The sequence below is a fragment of the Lutjanus erythropterus genome, chromosome 3 (assembly GCF_056507025.1).
Source record: "Lutjanus erythropterus isolate fLutEry1 chromosome 3, fLutEry1.hap2, whole genome shotgun sequence".
In the NCBI taxonomy this organism is placed as follows: domain Eukaryota; kingdom Metazoa; phylum Chordata; class Actinopteri; order Lutjaniformes; family Lutjanidae; genus Lutjanus; species Lutjanus erythropterus.
In genome coordinates, this window is record NC_139319.1 from 11,367,852 (window position 1) to 11,390,281 (window position 22,430).

General features: G+C 39.9%; 1 protein-coding gene across 1 annotated transcript in view; it reads left to right on the forward strand.

Moving 5' to 3' along the window:
• LOC146329721 (voltage-dependent T-type calcium channel subunit alpha-1H-like) overlaps positions 1 to 22,430 on the forward strand; it is a 70,617-nt gene that overhangs the window by 11,428 nt on the left and 36,759 nt on the right. Inside the window, exons 3-11 of the mRNA XM_084714992.1 lie at positions 5,762 to 5,855; positions 6,054 to 6,187; positions 6,638 to 6,735; positions 10,837 to 10,996; positions 13,185 to 13,497; positions 14,260 to 14,352; positions 14,463 to 15,042; positions 18,431 to 18,807; positions 22,184 to 22,335. Coding sequence (XP_084571118.1) covers positions 5,762 to 5,855; positions 6,054 to 6,187; positions 6,638 to 6,735; positions 10,837 to 10,996; positions 13,185 to 13,497; positions 14,260 to 14,352; positions 14,463 to 15,042; positions 18,431 to 18,807; positions 22,184 to 22,335 — 2,001 coding nt within the window. The remainder of the gene's footprint in view (positions 1 to 5,761; positions 5,856 to 6,053; positions 6,188 to 6,637; positions 6,736 to 10,836; positions 10,997 to 13,184; positions 13,498 to 14,259; positions 14,353 to 14,462; positions 15,043 to 18,430; positions 18,808 to 22,183; positions 22,336 to 22,430) is intronic.

A 22,430-nucleotide genomic window follows, 5' to 3' on the forward strand; every position in this document is an offset into this window, starting at 1 on the left:
CGCACGTTGCCCTTAGCATGTGAATCTCAGCCAAGAGTGGAGGATGATGCCAGAAAGATCAGGGTGATGTGATCTGATTTGATTTATAATGTCTGCCTGACCTTTATTACCTGTGTTGGCACTTGAGGAGAGAGAGTTCAAGAGTGGTAGAGCAATGGGATACCAGGAGGAGGGTGGAGGTGGTGGTTCTCAGAGAGGGAGGAAGAATGAGACGATGAGAGGATGAGGCAATTAGGGAGCAGATAAAGCGTGGAGGCAGGCGACGTAACATTTTCAGTTGTTTACACTTAAAAGCAGGAATTGTCAGGGTCTTAACCTCTCTCATCCTGCTGCTCGACTGTGCTTTTTTTTCCTGAGCCTTTTCTCTTCACCTTATCTCTAATCGCCCTTGTCTCCTGCCTCTCTCCTTTTTTCTCCTCCACCTCCTCTCTGTTACTGTATCTATATCTCTACCTTTCACCTCTGCCTCTCCATCTCTCTGACAATGTTAATTATTAAGTGTACTTGTAGTTTATCTGTTGGCTGAGACTCAGGTTTCTGACAGAGAGACTAAAGCTCTACCCAAGGGCAGTCATATGTGGAGATGGTAGAAACAGACGGGGTGGGCAGCAAGCGAAAATTGCAGTATGGAGAGAAAGGAGAGCGTGTGTATGTGCATGAGAGAGGCAAAAAAGAAATGATACGGAATGAAGATGGGAAATTATACCGCACTATATAAAGGAAGAGCAGGGAGACAGAGAGCAGGAGGAGCGGAGAAAAGAGAAAAATAATTGGGCCAAAGAGAGGGGGAAAAAGGCTGCGGAGGAAAATGAGAGATGATAGAGTGAAAAGGTTGAGTGTGAGGGGAGATAAAGGGGAAAAGCAACAGAGAGAGTGAAACTGAGAGACGGAGGAGAGGAGAGGACGTCCCCCCCTGTGTTTCATCACTGATGTTGAATGATGAACCAACCGTGGAAATACTCCCATCTCATCCATCACTCACACCTTGACCCTGCCCCGTGCCTTGTTTAACTATGCATGTATGTGTGTATATGTGCGTGTGAGCTTGTTTTATTGAGACACCGGGTTATTTAAGATGCTGTAACATATACAGATGGAACAGAATTAAAATGACCCTCAGCAGCATCGAAGAAATGAACGATGCTTCAGCAGGAGTTGTGCTGAAGGACATCAGTTTTTATTGTGTGTATTTGTGTGTGTGTATTAATTGTGTTCCAGTCCAGACAGGATGCAAGCGGATTGTGAAACTCAGAAGTCAGTTCCCACGGTGAGATGGGGGTTCCCATGGCAACCACAGCAAAGGGAGGACACTGGATTACCCTCGCTCCCTCTCCCTCTCTCTCTGTCTCAAGGGTGATAAAGGATTGTACTCTCATTAATTTTTCCGCCCTCTCGAGAGCAAAGTGTCCGGGAAGGGGGACTCTGTGTGTGAGCGTGCGTGTGTGTGCGCACATGTGTGTATGTGGCCATGTGCATGCTCCAGGCTTTGTTATGCATGCGTCCTTGGCTCTTGAATACATCCCTGTCATCCATTCAGCAGTTTTCACATTTGCGAGTGTGTATGTGTGTGTATGTGTTTGCATGAAGCCAACACAATCTTTCCTTTAACTTTCTACTTCAGACTATTTTCCCCTTTTAAACCTCCCCGCTTTTCACTTCTGAGCCCTGCTCCATCTTCCAGTTTGACAGCCAGCAAGCAACACAGATGCACAAACACACACCATACGCCAGTTTACACTTAAACTGACTTCAAATACCTCACCGACCGATTCATGCTAGCTGACTTGCTTTTGTAGTTGTGAATATTAAACATGTCAAAATGTCTTGTCAGAAGTTGTGCTTGTAAATTAAAGTTGATGTATTTAAGCTTATTATTGCAAGTTTCTACCCTTATAATTTTTTTTTAGGTTAGTACATTTGGTTCTGTGCTTTCAAATTAGATTTTACAAGCTGTGAGGCACAAAATTCAAACATTGAGTTGTGTTTGTGTGCTCAGACAGATGTTCTTTAATGTTTTGTAAATTGCAAGATAGACATGGCTGGACATTTAACATCTACTAGTCATTTTCTGGGTAAATATGTTTGTCTCATACACAAACAACATATAGAGCAGGGATGTCAAACTCATTTTATCTCATGGGCCACATACACACCAATTCAGTCTCAAGCAGGGTGGTCCAGTAAAACCTTTGCGTAATAATTTCTAAATACAAAACATCTCCAAATGTTTCCCTTTTTTAGTGATGAGAAGTATAAGTACACTCTGAAAATGTCCATAATTAATCATAATAATAACATTTATTTGTATAGCTCTTAGCAAAACCAGTGGTACAAAGTGCTTTATACATAAAACACACAGTAATGTGTGAGTTAAAGGCAAGCATTAAGGAATAAATGAAGAATGAAACTTAAAAACAAAGGATGAATAAAATCCATAAATAAAATACTAAGGATAAAAAACTATTTATGCAATGAATCTTCAAAATGGACCATACATTTACAAAACAAAAGATGGACAGCCTGAGATGTCTTAATAAGATTAAGTGCAATTTCAACAGTGTCACAGTTTTCCACATTCAGCCTGCTATCATCATATGCGCATTACAAATTACAGATTGAAGTGGATCTACAAATGCATCAAACACTCATGTATTTTGGAACTGAACAACCATATAGTATTTTACTTGATTTGACCCACTTGTTGAGATCTATAAAGCAGATAAGGAAGATTTGCAAATCATAAGTTTTGACTGAGCCTTAAGCAATAGGGTTTTCTTCAGTATCGTTTAAGGTAGGGAAGTCTGTGTAGATTATTTTTTACTGGAGCTGCAGATAAACAAATATGTTGCACAATGTGTAATGTTTTTTAAATTACCACAGTAAGTATTATTTAGTTATTTATGTACTTTCAGAAAATCTATTATAATCACTTTGCAATATTAAACCCCTTGCAAAGTCATCCAGTGGGCCAGAATGGACCCTTTGGCGTGTTGTGTGTTTGACACCCCTGATATATAGTGAAGCACATTCTCTACATTTGATCCATCCTATGCATAACCAGCAGCAGGAAGCCCCTGTACAGTGCCTGGGGACCAACTCCAGTATTAGCCCAGTACCTTGGTCAAGGACACTGACAGGAGAATTAAACCTAACATCCATTTTTTGATGGTGGGGGAACCCAGAGCACTCGGTGGAAACCCACACAAACACAGGGAAAACATGCAAAAACACACAGCCAGCCCCCAGCTAGGATTCAAACGCAGGACTTTTCTGTGCTGTGAGGCGACAGTGCCAAGCAGGTGACAGTGCTGCCCACTGAGCCATCATGCTGCCTTCTTCAGGGTTTCGTCTGGGTTGCTTAAGACATTTCCATTGGCTGGATACAAATGGGAGACAAATCAAAGGAAGAGCCTGAATAAATGAACGAAGAAACATAATGAATGCAGATGATTCAACACAGGGCATAAGGGGTCACTGAATAGTTTGATGAGAATAAAAACTGTGTGAATCATTTCCTATGTTCTTCACAGTCACTAGATCTCAATGGGAGATTTTTGAGTGTGTTAGTTCTCCTCTCCATCATCATCAAAACACCAAAAGAGGGAATATATTTTGGAAGATTTGTGTTTGTCACTCCAGTTCCAGAGACTCTGTGACAGGCACTTTTTTCCTTTAAAGGGAAAATTTGCCATTTTTCATGTCATGTTGATGGCAAATGTAATCAATTGAAGCAATAAATCCCTCAGTGCATGCTATGTTGACAGAGGGAGCTGAGTTCTTTCCTGCAAAATATGTTGGTCTGGGAAATACAAGCTACCTCAGCTTGGATTTCTATGCTGCATCTGAAATCACATACTGTACACTACATACCCATACGACCTATGGTTCAAGTCCTTGTAAGGGAAAAAAGATTTTTTTTTCTTTTAAACACATTATACATGTTAGAGCATAGCTTCTGAAAATGTGAATAGACTGAGAAGTGTGTAGTGTTGAATTGAGAAGTTGGACTGGTAGGCTATTGATAATGATTTCTGTGTTTAGGATTTTTTGGGTGGAACTGAAACATGGCTTGGTGACATGCTGGAGCCATGGTCCCCCAGCACTATATAAGCCCCATGAACAGACACTGATGACACTGCTTTACCTTCCTCCAGTAGTCAGTTATGAACATACCTCAGTGACTCTGTCAGTCCAAATCATCCCAGCAATTCACTTCAGTTCCAACAATCCGACACAGAATAAAAAAGTACTGTCCTGTCACCGTCTTCTGGTTATGGTTGTCTTAAACATGTGTGGACAAAGTAAACAGCCGTATGCATCTTTTCAGATGTAATGGTTGGCGCTTTACACAACACTTCCTGAGTGCCTCCTGGCTCGTTGGAGATGCATAACTGTGGTGATGTGACAATAATGAACTAATGTCAAATATTGATCATACCTAGCAAGTGAAACTTTACTTACATTTAAACTGAGGCATTGTTGATATGCCAGAGGTGCCTTGGTTGCTATCTGCGTTTGTCTGTTACCACCACTGCATTGTAATTGTGGGATATTTATGCAAGCATAGTGTCCAGTGCTTGCATACTGTAATATTTCCCCAGAAGTAGTATGAACCTTGCATACTGTAAGTTCCATTCTAAGTTTTCAGACATGGTAAAAAATTTTGTATGCTTTTTCAGCTAACTAAACAGAGATGTCAAAAGTATACACATTCTTACTGAGTTTTCTGTGCAAGGCTAACTGAACCTCATCTTTTCTCCACAGTATGTTTTGTCTTGTTGCATCATTTTCATCTTGTTATATCTGTTATGCATGATATGCACTGATTGATATACCAAGGAATTGTCTTTTCCATGTGTTATTGTCTCATCTATTAAGTTTTAAATCGTTTAAATTGTGATGTATGTTGTTTAAGATGTGTTGCACAATTATTCAAAATTAAAAAAAAAAAAAAAAAAAAAATGTAATTCCCCTCAAATGCATTAAATCTAAAGTAACAAGCCTGATTTGAAAATGTAAGGAGTAGAAAATTTACTCAAGTAAATTATAGATATCTAAAACTTTACTACACTACAGTTATGTCGTATGTGTACTTTGTTACTTCCCTCCTCTGGTGGTGGTGATGTTAAAATGGAATTTCAGCTACAGCCGTAGTCTACACCTGTGAGTAGCCAGTGTGTGTGCAAGATGAGTGTTTTTGTCCCTTAATAATAGCTTTGTCCAACGTAGTAATAGCTATAGTTTGTGGTAGTGATACACAGCAACATGGGTGTGGGCGTCAGAAACTTGCATGCAGTGCATCATGGTATATGTAGGCATTGCTGGCATGGCTTTGCAAGCAGGAGACCTCGACTTTCTCAGTCAGTATAGCACACGCTGAGGAATTTATTGCTTCAATTTACTACATTTATCACCAACACTGACTGGACATCCACATGAAAATTGCAGAATTTTCCCTTTAATTTGTCACCCATCTGTTATTCTATTAGTCAGAGCTTAACACTCAAAAGTCTCTAGAAAAACATGGATGCAGCAACAATCTCCTATTGGTTATGTTAATAGCTCAGTTTTGGGTTTATGGCACTTTGGGCAAAGGGGAGGACACCTGTGTGAAGCTTAAGTGGGACATACACAAATCAATCTATTGGGCTTGTTGTGATTGGCTGAGACTCTTTCATGAAATGCGCTAATATTGAATATTGTTTTTGTAATAATCAGTGTTCAAACTCTGCTGTGTTATCAATCCTTAACCTTGTGTCACATGGTTTGAGCGTGTGAGCATTTTGGCCATCCTGCTCAACTGTGTGACTCTGGGGATGTTTCAGCCCTGTGGCCACACCCACTTCCTACTGCAGGTAAAGCACGCACACACACACAAACGTTCACACACTCACAATCTGAAATTACAAACTAATTATGTTCTGCTGTGAGACTTTTATTATCAAGGGTCTGAAAAGTTTTTGCTTTAATTTTTTTCCTACTTAATCAGTTTACACTAATCCTCTGGGTATGTGTGCGTGTGTCCCATTGTATGTGTGCGTGTGTGCATGCAGGCTCTGGATGATGGGATCTTTGTGTTTTTTGCCGGGGAAATGGTGGTGAAGATGGTGGCCCTTGGGGTCATAGGTCAGAGCGGTTACCTTGGCGACACATGGAACAGATTGGACTTCTTCATTGTAATAGTGGGGTGAGTGTTTGACAGACGCACACACCCGCATGCATGCGCGCACACGCGCATCTGACATTAAATATGAGCCAAAAGTGTGTGTGTATGTGTGTGTTTTGTGTAAAGCTTAGACACTTGTTTAATGCCAGTTAAATGTCAAGCGTGTGTGTGCGCGTGCTTCGACGTGTTTAGATGGACGTGAGTGTGTGTGTGTGTGTGTGTGTGTGTGTGTGTGTGTGTGTGTGTGTGTGTGTGTGTGTGTGTGTGTGTGTGTGTGTGACAGCTCTGTAGAATGACAATGGCATCATTCGGTCCTGAGAGACAGAGACCTCGGTGATTGGTAGTTAAAAGGCTATGTATCTCAGAGACAGTGCACTGCGTTCTGCTGGATTCCCAGTAGACGTTCAGGGTTTGCCAAGGTCAGGCTGATCAGGATGCCAGTGACACAGCGGTGGCTTTCCCTCTCCTCAGAATGCTGGAGTACTCACTTGATGGACACAACGTCAGCCTATCAGCTATCAGGACTGTTCGGGTTCTCCGCCCACTGCGAGCCATCAACAGAGTTCCCAGTGAGTTTTTCTCTTTTTTTCTCCAACATACACTGTGCCAGGGTGGCAACAGGGCCTTACAGCATCTTAAAGCTATAATATGTAACAATTTGCCTTGAAATGTCTAAAAATACTAGACATATGTTATATATTTTCTTGAGCTGTGTACTTACATTATCCCAACTGTTGCCAACAATGTTCAAACCTAGAGAAATCTGTGATTTATATAATTTTATAATGGTGTGTTTCCTGCAAGCTGTTGTTAGCTAGTTGGTAGTTGCTATACGTTCCGATAAAAGGCTCAATACATTGGATACATTAGAGTGAAGAAGGAAGTTGGCAAACTTGACTAAATATAACATGAATAAAACTTTAATGTTACCTCCTCCATGAACAAGATTTCTGTTTGAGTCATGTCAGATAGATTGTCATCAGCTATAGTGATTGTTTAAAAATGAAGATACCAACCATGCTCCCATGATCCCACACCACTTAATGTCAAATGCATCTTTTGTTATTGTTTTAATGTGAAAGAGAGGCCAGCGATGGTATTTACATAATAGCATGGGTTTATAATGTTTTAAATGCACATTTATTAAAAATAAAAGTATTACATCATCTTAAATTCTGTTTAGGAAGGTGTCAAATATTACTTTCTTGAATGCTGTAAGCATGGTCTATGGACTTCAAGTACAAAATGCCTGTACATTTAATTTTTTGGCAAAATCAACAAAAATTCAAATGCCTCTGTGATGATTTTACAATCTTTAAGCTTTTTTTTTTTTTTGCTGTTCCTGATTGTAAACCCCTGTTTACCACCATTGGTCTTGTAGACTGTGTCCCAGGCTAATAGTACCACTAACTGAGCTAACCAGCAGTTTTTTCTGCAACTAACATATAACCAGCAACAGTTTAGTTGACTCTTAGAGGGCAGCATACTTTCTACCTAACTTTAACCTTTTCTCCAGTGTTTCCTTTTAGCCATTAATCTTCAGTATTTCAGCACGTCTCAGTCATCAAATGCATCTGTCAAATTGAACAGGTTATTCACATTGCATGTTACCTCCCCATCCCTTTTCCAAGAATATTTCAGAATATAAATATCAGGAACGACTTTGGCTAAATAATGTGTAGGAAACATTTCTTCCTAAATAACTGTCCAATTCCACCAATATTTGGGAAAATGAGCTGTGAAAAGCGGAGCAATCATCTGTCCAATCTACAAGAGAAAGTGAATTCATTATGACAAGAGACTGTCTGTAGGCCAAATGAGAAAGGATGACATTAACCTATTTTTTTAAAAGCTATGTATAAACTATAAGACCAAACCAAATAATAATTCAGAGGTCTGGATGACTATCAGCATAGAGATTGGGAATTCTACCTTGATATCACCTCATTTCAGACTCTGTAGATGTTTGTTTTTATTGTAAAATTGGCTCTAAATTTAATTCAACGGTAGCATTAGAAAGTCCCACATTGAACTTGCTGATACATGTAGACACCCTGTGCACTCGGAAAGTATTACGGCAGTTTCTTATTGCCTCTCATTGTTTAGGCTCTGTGCTCAAGTGCATTGGATTTTAAATTAAACAGTGACTGTGAGGTTAAAGTGCTGACTTTAAACTTTTAAGAGTTTTAAAGTGTGTTCACATCCAATTTGTGTGAACAGTATAGGACTCTCCTGACTTTAGGACAATGCAGCAGGTCAGAGACTGTAAAAAGAGAAGAGAGAAGGCAAATAAGGAGATTTTTACAGTCAAACTGTATAATGTTCTTGACTGGACAGGCTGCTGACTTTACAGCAGTCCAACTCATTGTGTGTTTCACTTGCTGAAGACAAGATTGGAGGCAGAAAGCCTCTGAAATATGGAAGAAGTGAAGATGAGTCCGGTACAGACCTGGCAGAGCATCAGTGGAAAAGACACCAAGTGTCAGCTGAGGTCTGTGGATTGTAGACTTCAGAAAGCCACTGACTGAACAAAGTATTAAATATGGTGACTGTGCAAGACTTCACTCAGGTTACGTTAACTCATCCAATCAACTCTCTGTCCCCTATAATTGGTAGACCAGGTATAAAATTCCTTCACTGTTCATCTGACATAGAAACATCAGACCACCTCAGCTGAAAGTCAGCACACTCATTAGACTCACAGCCAAGACAATGAAAAATGTGTCACTGTCCTTGTACTCTCTGACTGCACTGTAAATTCCACTTCGTTTCTTTAATTTCCCGAGCTGCCCAGCCATTAACAGCAGCAGCTTCCCTTTTGATATACGCATGTGTAAACAAATCAGGGCACAGTGAACAAAGTCATGGAAATCATTATGATGCTCCTGTTGTTCTTAACAGCAAACTGGTCAGCCATCTTCACTTCTTTTTTTTTTTTTTACTACACTCTGTGACCTTGGCACAACGCTGAGGCTGAGATCTCATAAAACTGGAGAGTGTGTTTGAAGTCGCCAAGTGTAGAAGCAGTAAGGAGGAAGATTTTCTTTGCTCTTCAACAGAGTGGAGTGGAGGCCAATTATCAGTGTTTGAACTCTAATTATTTGCCATTCAATTAATTGCACTGCTCCAGTTTTGTGCAGAATACATTAAGAGGGTTCTCCTGTCTGTGGCCAGTGCTTGCTGTGAGTGACATTAAAGCTTAGGTTTTAATGCACATCTTTACTAGTCTGTAGGGTCAAGTGGTCCCAGGCATGGGGAGTAATGGATTACATGTAATGTACAATGAAAAGAGTACTGAAAGTCTGTACTCAAGTAGAAGGACTGTTACATTACTGAAACATTACTAAACTACAAGTAAAACTATTGGTGTTAAAAATACTCAAATGAAAGTGAAAAGTCTTCATCACAAAAACTACTACTATTAGTCAGTTGATGCATTATTAGTTGCAGGAATTTAGTTGAAAACAGTTATTGTTTGTCCAGATCTTCAATCTAAATCCCTCCCGACTCCTGCATCATATGTCGCGGTTTTTATTGAACCCTCTACGATCGGATAGCTTTATTGGAAACAAAAATGCAGATGAAATGTTTGAATATTAATTTGAATTTAAATTTAAATGAGTGAAAATAAACATACGGACAGAGGACGGGGTCTTTGCAAATACAGGCACTGCCACAGACTGAAATGATTTAATAAATCTGTACATATTTTTTAGGGGGAGATTTCCTGCATAGTTTGCCTTTAAATCAGAAAAAGGGGAATGACATCACAGTGCAGTGCCAGTGTTGCCTTCCAGATGTGAAAATGCTGTCAAATCCTGTAAGGCAGTGATTCTCAACCTGGGGGTTGAGACCCCCAAAGAGTCATAAAGCATCACCATCTACATCTACCCAAATTATTTTTTAGTAGTAGTATAACTGCTATCACAGTTTACCTAGTAAACTAGATTTAGGTGTAGCAAACAATAGCATTTGGTTTCAGCTGTAAATGTTTATTTAAATTAGATGTGGATGATGACAGCATTTTCACAGCTGAAGACAGAACTTGCACTGCATAGTGATGTTCCTCTATTCTGATTTAAAGACAAAATAATGGTGAAATTCCCACCAAGTAAAAGCGTTTTTTCACTGGAGGCCATGACAGTCAGTTGGCAACTGTAACATTAGCTGGTTTCACTTGAGACCAGAGTGGTGTTGTGAAACCTGAGAAGCGTTGTAATGTGTGCATGCTGCTCAAGGTAGTATACTACGTTCTTTATTTTTAAAATAGTAATACTGCTAATGAGTGCCATTTTTAGTGACTGTAGCTGAAACCTGATTATGTGTTTGGAATACATTTACCTTTTTTATTATATTATTACGTAAGTCTGTGACATATAATCTGTTACTCCCCAAGTTGCTGGACAAACTATGAATAATTAATTATAATAAATAAATAAACAAACAGATGAATAAATTATAAACCTAGCAAACAACAAAACATTATGTTAGGTTAAAAATTTCACCATATTTAGTACTGCGGTAATCCAAAAGTCATATTGTGATACTTGGATTTGGTTACTGACTTCCATTTTTAACATGTAATTAGTAATTGTATTGGAATACATTTGTAAAGTAACCTTCCCACCCTGTGTGCAACACTTCCTGTGTGTGTTTGTGTGTTTTGGTAGGTATGCGCATCCTGGTGACCCTCCTCCTCGACACTCTTCCTATGCTGGGCAACGTGCTGGCACTGTGCTTCTTTGTCTTCTTCATCTTTGGTATCGTTGGCGTGCAGCTGTGGGCGGGGCTACTGAGGAACCGCTGTTTCATGGGAGAGGATGTCAAGATGTGAGTTACTATAGTAACTGGCAGATGTCACAACATTTGGGTAGCACTGACCTCATTACTCTCAAAAGTTTGCTCACCACTGATTAGCTTCTTTCACCCAGCTATTATTTCTAAGAGGGGATCAATATCACCGATAGTCTGATCTTGTTTGTTCTCTAATCAGCTCCGTCTGGGGAGAAGTAAGTGTGCAAATGTGTTTCCTCCCTGAACCTTCAGTATTAGAGATCACAAATCAGGGGATTAAGAAGGCTAAGTGAATTTTGTGTGCCGTTATTAAGGGACTGCCACTGGCTGCTTCAGCACAAACCTTCAGAGTTTCACTGTCAGTCCTGTTCTCTCCTACGTGATCCTTCATGTCATGCTCGATCACTGTCTAACTGACAATGTTACACCATCACTCTCGCTCCCGCTTCCACTCACATGTCCACAGACACGATCATATAATATCACACAACATCAGATAACATCATGTTCACCTCCTGGCCCCACATCTGCTCAACCATCCCGCTTAGATAATAATCCCTGACAGTGGTATTGTGGTTACTAGCCAGTAATTCTCTGTTGTCACATTGGAGATAGAAAAAATTGTAATGACTGCAAAACAGCATTATGTTAAAAACAGACAACAACAGAAGCATCTGAACTGACAAAAAGGGATGAACGGCCTTGAGAAGCAAAAACGTTTTTATTATTTTCATTTTACTATGGAGCCAGGAGTCATTTCTAACATAGCATAGCTGTATCACAAAAGGCAGCGTAATATTGTTACTGGCTCTTGCCTTAATCACATGTGGCTAACTAATCCTTCTCTAGATTTAATTTCAGTGAGGAATTTGTGTTTTTTCTGCTTCATAAACAACAAAATGACCTTTCCTAATAAGAAGTGAGGGAGCACTGCTCCACTGTGACCCCTCTCTCTACCACAGATGATTGATTGCTTATCTCTCCTCTGCACCCTCCCTTGCTCTTTTCCTTTCGTCTGTTTTCTATCCTTTTTCTCATTTCTTTGTGTATTTCATACTGACTTTCTGTTTTTTCTTTTCCTGAAAAAGACCTTTTAGACAAACAAAAGGTCGATAAAATGATTTATCTGCCAAAAAAAAATTGTCTGAACTTTACCTGGAATTGCCCAGAAACTTGCTGTTTGTATTTGATACCATTTTTGGTGGGTGAGTTCAAAGCATAAGACTGGTGATATTCTTTATGTTTTTTTCTTATTGTCGACAGTTCCCATGAAAGGACCAGAGCCAATTGATTTGACTAACATGTATTTTTTGTGCAGCCAAAGCCAGATACAGCTTATACCTCTGTGCCACAGAGCTCCAAACTATTAAAAAAACATTAGTGAGCCACCCCGCCTTATTGGGTGACATGTTGATTCATTCAAATAAACAGGGGCACTGTAGTTAATTTTGAGTCAATATCACAAACACGGCCCGGTTGTTATAGCACCCACTGGCATTGCAAATGCCTATTAATCTGTGGCTGAAAAGTCCCCAACAAAGACAATATTTACTTCTGTCTGAACAATGACTGCTAAAAACTACACGTTCCAGTTTGTTTTTTAAAAATAAAACTATCTTTATATTCTTGTGACCTATTTTTAGAGATTAACATCTTCATAAAGATCAAATGGCCTCTGGGCTGAGTGCCACAGAAAAGAAAAAAGAAGTTGGAAACAGACTCATGCATTGCTGTTGTTTTTTTCAGGGTATTTGTTTACAATAACGAAACAAGTTGTGTTTGGCTCCTCTATTTGATGTAACCTCTGTAATTCTGCGGGGTTGTCCATGTCTGCGGCTGACATTACTGTCTTTCAGAGGCTGTAGAATGAAGATGCTGATATCATATGAAACTAGAAGATCTAAGGAATCCAGGGCACAGACCATGTCCTGCCAGCTTGTTGGGAAGTTGGCTAGAAAACATTCAAAATGTGTTTTTGATACTCAGTCACAGCATGAATTTTTCTGTGGTCTTCATCAAGGTCTTGGTGTCTTAATATGGTGTTTTGAAAGGATTTTTGGCCATTTTTTAATCAATTCTTGAGTAGTCAGAATGGCTAAATTTTGCAACGATTTGGTGTAACAAATGGTATCAACCTGATAATTGCTGCAACAACTTATGAAACATGAATATGAGAATGACCATCATATACTTACATCAGAATGTTCTTCTTCTTCTTCTCCAGGAGATATAACATTTCCTTCCTGAGTGGCTACTATCGGCCAGATGGCACCGATGATCATCCCTTTATCTGCTCAACTGAAAGAGAAAATGGGATGCTTCGATGTTCTGACGTGCCTCGACGCCGTGTAGCCGGAACTTCCTGCTTTCTGGGTGCTGATGAGGCCCATCCAGAAACGGGACCTACAGTAGATGAACCAGTGTCATGTGTGAACTGGTACCAATTTTACAATGAGTGTCGGGCTGGGGAAATAAACCCACATAAAGGAGCTATTAACTTTGATAACATTGGATATGCATGGATCGCCATTTTTCAGGTAAACATTTGACGTGTTTATACACAGGGTTACACCTTTAAAAGCATAGTTCAGATGATTGAATATGGGGTTGTATGAGGTAGTTAGTCATGGTCAGTGTATTACCTGCTATATATGACGGTCGACACGCCCCCAGAGGCAGCAGGAGTACCAAGCACTGTACTGTACTGTATTGCTGTGGACAGGGTCAACAACAGAAGGTATTTTAGCCAGTTAAAAAGGCCTATAAAAAAATCTACATATCCTATATTTAGAATATTTTTACCGCTTTACCCTGCCGTCAGCCAGCCTTGTCCAATGGGACACCGCCATTATATAAGCCAAATATTACTCTCTCCAAACCAACCAAACTCCATGGGAGAAACCAGTAATTTTATCTTGCAAAACATGGGAGTTGCTGGTCTACTACTGCCTTGATCTGTTACTTTATTTGTATAATAGTGTGCATGTGGTGTTTTAAAAGGATAATAGTTTAACGATTTACCAAAATCACACAGTAACACAAACAAAGCAGCAGTAGACCAGCAATTCCTGTGTTCCACAAGGTAAAATGACTGATTTCATTCATGGAGTTTGGTTGGTTTGGATATTTGGGTTATATAACTGGTATCTATTGTAGGTAATACACTGACTATGAATAAGTACCACATACAACCCAACATCAAATAATCTGAACTATTCCTTTAATCAATGACCGATGTGCACAGCAGACAGCACACATTACTGTGATTACCTTGAGTGTGTGTGTGTGTTTTCATACAGGTAATTACTCTAGAAGGTTGGGTAGACATCATGTACTATGTCATGGATGCACATTCTTTCTACAACTTCATCTACTTCATCTTCCTCATTATAGTAAGTATACACACACACACACACACACAAACTTACATAATAGTTAGATAAAATGTCCTGTACTGTGTGTGACAACAGTGTGTAATGTGGTGATGTGTTGTCATGATCAGGTGGGCTCCTTCTTCATGATCAACCTGTGCCTGGTCGTCATAGCAACCCAGTTTTCTGAAACGAAGCAGAGAGAACATGCCTTAATGAAATCGGAGCAGCGTGCCCGCCAGCTCCACCAATCGGCTTCCACGCTGGCCAGCGACAGCCAACCAGGAAGCTGCTACGAGGAGATAATCCGCTACCTGGCACACCTGGGCCGCAAGGCGTGGCGACGACTGTCCCGCTTCTACGCTCAGACACGCGCACGCTATCACTGCACCATGTGCGTGTGCCAGAGAGACAGAAGTGTGACTGCCAGAGGGGGCGGAGTTGGGGAAATGAACGGACTCGCCCACCGGCACTCAGGCCACGCTCCCAATGACCTGTCGCACCTTCATCAGCTTTATCATCGTCATCACCAGCTTCATCACCAGCATCATCAGCCTCAGTCTGAGCCTGCCGTCAGTAACGGAGGGAATGGTTTTAATTATCCCTTCATATCGTCCCTCTTCAGTCCCGGGGATGCAAAGGACCAGGACCAGAAGAGGGTGGTTACCACGGAGACCATTAACAGACTGCCACAGCTAGTGGTGGAGCACGGTGAGAAAAAATGGGTGTGTTTGTTTGTGAGTGCTGCCAAGGTCAAAGTTATCAACCTGGGTATTAAAGGAGTAGGGGCACAGACATGGAGACCCCTGGCAGAGACCAGCTTTGCGACCCCTGTTTTCTAGCAACATTAACAGTTTTTGTTTGTCAGAGAGAGTGAGTTTGTCAGACCTGTAGATCACAGACTTCTGCCACCTGTGATACACTGGAGGTGACTTCAATTTTGTTTTTGGTGCTCAAAACATTATAAGAAAGAAGAAAAGCTTCCGCACACTAGATCAGACTTATTTAGTTAGTTTTTTAAAGGGTCAGATTTGAAAAAAAGCAAAGTGCCAAGGGGCTGGACGTTTACATTTCAAGTGTCTGACCTGTAAAGTTGGGAATTTAAATGTGTAAAAGAATACCCCCTTTTATTTTTTCTCTACTTCATTAGTTTTCACAATTGGGAAAAAACATTATGTACAAAAGGACAGGAAAAAACAAAGCACCCCTGTAATTCTAGATTAGTAGTAGTGTTGTTTTAATAAACACAGTGTTACATTTTTTTTTATTCAGTTTGACTGCTACCCCTCTGCTTCAAAAGACTTAAAACCTTTTGCAATAATAGGTGTCTCTGTGCTTAATAACAAACATTACCAATGATTGGACAAATTAGTGAAATAATAAAATTATGATCTTCCAAAGGAACAATGTAAACACCCATAAACTTGTTGGGTTAGGAGATTATTTAAATTACATCACAATCATTTACCTTTTTCCATATTTAAAAATGATCAATGGATTAAATTTAGGTCGATCAAGGGCCGGATTTTGCCCCGTGCTGCAAATTGAACAGGCCTACGTTACAGTCTGTACATTTTTTATTACATTGACAAGCTTTTGCTAATAGAGTTTGATCATGCCTACAAGGCAAACTGAATGCCAGAACACTGTGGTGTATTTATACATTCAGGCAATTAGCGACACATCTGTCTATCCCTTACATAAGATCACACCCGGGGCATTGTAGTCCCATGGCGATTGTGGACCTCAAAGATGGAGAATAATAAATACATTGTATGAAAACAAGGGCAAATACACATTTATAGTGCACAGCTGCCACACTGGGAGTTCCTCAAAGCGTTATAATTTTATTTATTTTTTTTAACAGTAGCGTATCATGTCAGAGACAATGTAAAGTTACTCTGGATAAACTACACTTCTTTGTATGACTGCAGAATTTAAAAAATACTAGAAATTGTCAAAAATGTCTCCTACTGGGTCCTTGAGGATTTTAAGGTGCTGATTTCCCAGATGTCAAGTGTTAAAAGGGGCACTCCATAAAATTGGCTCACTTCAGAGAAACTTGAAAATGGAAGGTAAAAATCAAAGCAGCACACACCGAGACATCTTGACTTTGAATCCCTCGTATGGGTCATGCTCAAAAAACTCAACACCTGCAAACTCCACACGCCCAGTTGGCCAAAGTCCAAGGGTGGGTAGTGATGAGGTACAAGTTGAAGGAACAAGCACTTAACTCAGGTTTCTGTTTTTTGAACGGTTCTTTTTTTCCTCTTTTCTCAGGTGTATTTTTGAGCCAGTGCTCTAAATGCAGGGATAAAGTGTGTGTTTGTGTGTGTATGTAATCACCACCTGTCTTTTGACCTCAATGTGATGATGATGGAGCTAAACCAGAAACAAGCTTGTGGCAGCTTCCAGCGACAATCCCTGGTCACATCTGGCCACATTTTTAATACCAAAATCTGAAAAATTCAACAGTTACATGATGAAATGCATGTTGTGCCTCCATTAGGGTGAAAATGTAGTTACTTAGCTGATGTTAACTATGTTAATTTTTAACGAGTAGTGATGATGTCTTGTAGCTAATGGTCTGCTTTTAAACTGGTGTGCTTTGGAAAGCAGTTCACTGAACATAATACCAACTTCAACATTAACACTGTTTTCTAAATTGCAGTGAACACAAAGAAAGCAACTTTGAGAAATCTATTGACCAGATACTCTTTTACATTTACTCAAGTAGGTTTCTTGAATGATAATTTTCACTTTTACTTTTTATGGGAGTAATTGTACTTTTACTTGAGTATAGATTTTCAGTGCTCTACCCACTAGGGATGGCTTAATACAACTTTTTTTCTTTGCTTAAACTACCCATCTAAAAAACATCAAGCTCAGACTGCAAAACAAATATGTATAATCAGTTATGCAATACTGCTGCTTCATGTTGTTCAAACTTTTTCACACAGAATTTTTGGCAGACTTTTTGATTGACATTTTTTTAAATTAAAACTAAATCAGTCATTTGTGTTATTTGTGACACTTCCCTCTTTAAGGCACATCACTCAGAGTTTAGCAAAGAAATTTATGTGATAGTTTAGGCTGGATCGAGTTGGATTATACTTTTTTCCGCTATCAGACTGATACCATTGGATCAGCTCATCCCTACTACACACCGTGGCTGAAGACTTTCCATTAAATATTTCCAGTCTCCAAGCTGAAGCTGAAATAACCCTGATGACATTGTTAGGAGCCGTTTTCCTGGACTTTACTCAGCTCCTCCAGTCTCAGAGGACATACAGCTGTCCTCACAGGCTGTGTAGTGCTCCCCATGATGGTAAACATTTAAATAACAGAGAAAAGACATGTCACATTTTAATACAATTCACTCATAAATTCTAATTGTAGCTGGGACACTTCAGTTCACAAAAAACAGAATAGAAATTATTCAGTTTGCTGTTACATGCACCAGGGATCCTGAGCCACAACTCTGGAATCACAGTTCTGTATGAGTGTATTTTTTCCGTTAGAAGTGCAGAAACATTTCCAGCAAAGTTTCCTTGCAGCCCACATTATCTATAGACGCACACCACAGAACGGCTATATTGGATTTACTATATCAGTCTCCAGCGAAACATGAATTTGTTGTAATTGTGATGACAAGTGAACTGCTCGTGCAAGATTAGTGTTTGTTGTTATGTCATTGGAGCATTCCTCCCGAGCTGCTCGCTAATGAATTCCGCTGAAATCTTACTCCCGCTTCACTCCACACCCCTTCCTCTCCAACACACACACACACACACACACACACACACACACACACACACACACACACACACACACACACACACACACATAGACAGACACTCACATCCCTGTTCTAATAAAAGAACTCCCCCTCTGCACAAAAGCATCCCAACTGCACTGTAGCTTCCATGTTATTGAATTTTTGTCTCCCAGAAATGAAATGAAGGTGCTGTCCTTTACTGAGCGGAGAATATATTGAATGACAGACAATGCACTGTACAGATTCATCTATTTACCAGTACGCCTTTGTGCATGTAGGATTTATGTGTCTGTATCACCTCCTCTCTCTCCTCCTGTGCAGGTGGGTGCACTGGACATCCAGCGTTACCGCTGCCAGGTGAAGTCCCAGTGGAGTCCTCTGTATGCCCGTACTGCATCTACTACAACCAACTTAGTGACACTGAAAATGTTAATGAACAGACTGAAGACCAGCATCATGGGTACAGCAACTCATGCCATGGCAACAGCCCGTGTCATAGTAACAGCCCATGCCACTGTAGCAGCCCCTGCCGAGGTGATGTGCAGGTGTCTGAGCCAAAGAAACGGCTGTGGCAGCGTTGCTGGGCGGGATTACAAACTAAACTGGATCTCATTGTTGGCAGCAGATACTTCAACAGAGGGATCATGATTGCCATCCTGATAAACACGATGTCCATGGGCATAGAGTACCACGAACAGGTATGTTTGTGTGTGTAGCTATGTGTGTGCCTCTTGCAGGCTGTGTGTGACTACAGTTTGATTGAAAGTGGATGTGTTAATCACTGTGTGTGGTGGAGTCAATGAACTTGCCCTCCAATCAACACTTACAGCACCAAGCATATGGGATCACAAAGTGTGCCTGTGTGTGTGTGTGTGTGTGCGCGTGACCGTGTGTGGGTGTGTGCACGCATGTATCAGAAGATGGAGAAACTCATAAGACCTGAAGTGTTAATTAAAGCGTGACCCTGGGACAGGAGCGAGAGTGAGCAGGGCAGAGTGAGAGCGGATGGAGGAGTGCGGAGAGGGAGGAGGAGGACAGATCTGACATTGTGATTGGCTGAAAGGCAGGAATAGACTGTGGGAGACGGGGGAAGATTGCATGTGGCCCATTTCCTGAACAATATGACAGATCTAGATGGCCTTAACTTCTTGAATGTCTTTGAATTTAAGGATGAGGCCAGCACTATTTTATCCTTTTCTATTATTATCAACAAATCTTCTGAAGAGACCAAAACTAATGAAAATGTATGAATAAAATATAGTAAAATATGGACACATTTTCAAAGCCCGCCATAGAAAACTATTGTCATTTAAAAACTACTTATTGCAAATAAAGAGCCATACAGTTTCATTGGGTGATATTCCCTCTTGTCTGTGAACGTGACCAGTGCAGTTTAGTCTCAACACCTCAGAGACTTGTGTTTTAATCTCTGGAGAGTAGCCGGACAGATGTCACTGAGCATGCTCAGAGACATAGGTACTTGCGTACGCTGATTTGTAGGTTGAATGAGCTGGGAGAAATAAATCACAATATTTGTATTCACTCTAATGAAGAAATGGCTCTCAGTGCCATGCTTGAGCTCTTTTATGCATTTTTAATGCTGTTCAAAAGTTTGGAATAGCCTGCCGCAAAAGCTTGATTCAGTATTCAGGTGGTTGAGAGGACTTGTCTCTATTTTTGAATGGTCTTTTATGCTTTTAGGTTGCATGAAGTCCTCCTCGCAAATAGATGTTATTTTGCATGAATGGTTTTTAAAAAAAACTAATATTAGTACTCGCAGAACAAAACGCTACACAATGGTTCAACCCGACTGACAGCTGAAAGGACAGAAGGAAATCAAAAGATCCTTCTGAGCAGCAGTTAAATAACACTAAGAAATCACCAGTCAAGAAATTAAATGCTTGACATCACATTTGTATTTATATAATATATAATATATAATATTACAATATAATATATTAATAGTAATAGGTTCCTGTTTCAGTGTCAAGTGCACAGTAATGCTGATAACAAGCTGGAATTTAACCACTAAGTAGATTGCAGGAGGTTCAAAGAAAAACAGGTTCCCAAAATATTCAGAGCCCTATTACACCATTGTGGTTCAGTGAGGATCTAGGGCAAGGGTGGGCCACATCAGCATTATGGTGACCCTCAAAGAGCTGATTGTAAATGTAAACTCTAAAAATGTATCTCCTTGATACCATATTATATCATTGCTTCTGCATTTTTGTTTTTTGTAATAATTTGGTAATTAATAACTAGCTCTGAAAACAAGTGTAGGGAAAATACTGGAAAGCAAACGTTCAATTGTACAACTACTATACAGTTTATTTAAAGAAAATGTAGAGTAAGTCAAAGAAGACTTGTCTTCATTAAACACAAGCATGCAAGCATGTATTTCCTTCACCATCTCTCAGTAAATTGCCTTGCTTCTGCATCAAATTTCCTTTTCTTGGACATTTTGCTAGGCTGTTATTCTTAACATTACTAACTACAACCACCTGGCTAGAGTACTGCTGCTGGCGATATGATTTTGAAATGCTACCTAGTGTATACCGACAGCTAGCAGTTAGATGCCTTCAGTGTGTGGACAGCAAAATTGGGATGCATTCTGGGACATGTATGGACACCTTACTGCAGTAATTTGACACGTGATCTCTGGGCAGTTATGCTTTTCTGGACAGGAAAACAAATTCAGAATTGAAGGGTATTTTGGAGAGACAGATGGTTACAACAGTATTCTCCCTGTCAGACAACACTGTGGGGACATCAACTAAATTGAAGTTTTAAGCATTGTATTCTTCTTTTGCAGCCAAAGCTATTTAAAATGTGGCTATATAACACATTGGTGTCTGAATTTTACTTTTTTTATTCAGAGGAAAGAAGAAAAACATCAATAGGTGACTCAAACATTTGAGCAGTAGTATACGTTTTATCTGAAAACAAGGGTATATTTGACTTTGCATGTATTGAAATTATGTTGTGAGCTTTTAATTTAGATAAATACACCTGTGAGTTTGATTACAATATTTTTACTTATGAAATATTAACATGAAATTCAATGCAACTGTTTACTTACCTTTGGTTGATTAGTTGTGAGGCTGTTAAGATGATTTACTTACCAGATATTTTCCTGATGACAGTGTGTGACCTATGTGATGTTCCTCCTGGATTCAGTGTCCTTAGGGTGCTACAGTTATTCAGCCATATCGTATGTGTTGAAAACGATTTGAATCTAGTGTTGATCTTGTTTTATTTTTCTTTTTTCAGTTCATAGCTCAATGACCTAAGCTCAGGTGCATAAAAGGAATATGTTTAAATGGATTATTCACTTCAGCACACAGTGGAGTACTTGTTATTAAGTTTTGTTGATAATCTTGAAAATAAAAATCTGCCTTAACCTTTAAGTCAGTGGTTCTCAAATTTTATGTCTGTCTTTAAAAAACAGAAGTCCTTTCAAGCCCCTGCCCTCCTGTAAACATTTACAAACTAATAGTAATAATGATGTGAACGTTACTCACAAAACAAGCCAAACTGAGCAAATAAAAAATGCTGATTATGACTCAAAAGAAAACAAAACACGATTTGGACTGACATGACCATCTCTTACTAAAGTGTTTTGCAGTCTGAATCAGTCATGATAACCTTGATAACCTGAGAGCAACTCTCGTTTGAATCAGATTAACTCAACGTTAGATCCTCTCCAAAATTTTCCCTCCAGTCATGAGTGTGCCTCTATGGGCTTGCTCCACAGTGTTGAGAACCACTGCTTTAAGTAACATCAATGATATTAATAATAAAAATGCGTTTACTCATTCTGCTCAAAAGGATTGTGGGTAAAAACACAGCTGCATTCACACCCCGGGGCAGCTTCTTTCTCTAAGACTTTATACACATGGACTTACACTGTAGCCTTGACTAGCAGTTTAGAAATTCCTAACATGTTGACTCGATTGCGCTCCTCGCTGCCAGTCTGTCTGTCTCTGTTTGTTTGTTCACTTTTCTGTGTGCCTGTCCAATATCTGTACATCAATCCCTCTTGCTTTTCTCTCCACAAACACTTCGCCTCTTCAGCCGCAGGAGCTGACAGATATTTTGGAGATCAGTAACATGGTGTTCACAAGTCTGTTCAGTCTCGAGATGCTGCTGAAGGTACTGGCTCTCGGGCTCTTCGGCTACATCAAGAACCCCTACAATGGCTTCGACAGCGTCATTGTCATCATCAGGTGAGGCTCTTTGAGGGGCAAGATCTTATTTCAGGTTACCCTGAAATGACGATTCTGTTATGAGATGTTTATCTTGTCATTGAAAAGTCCTCACC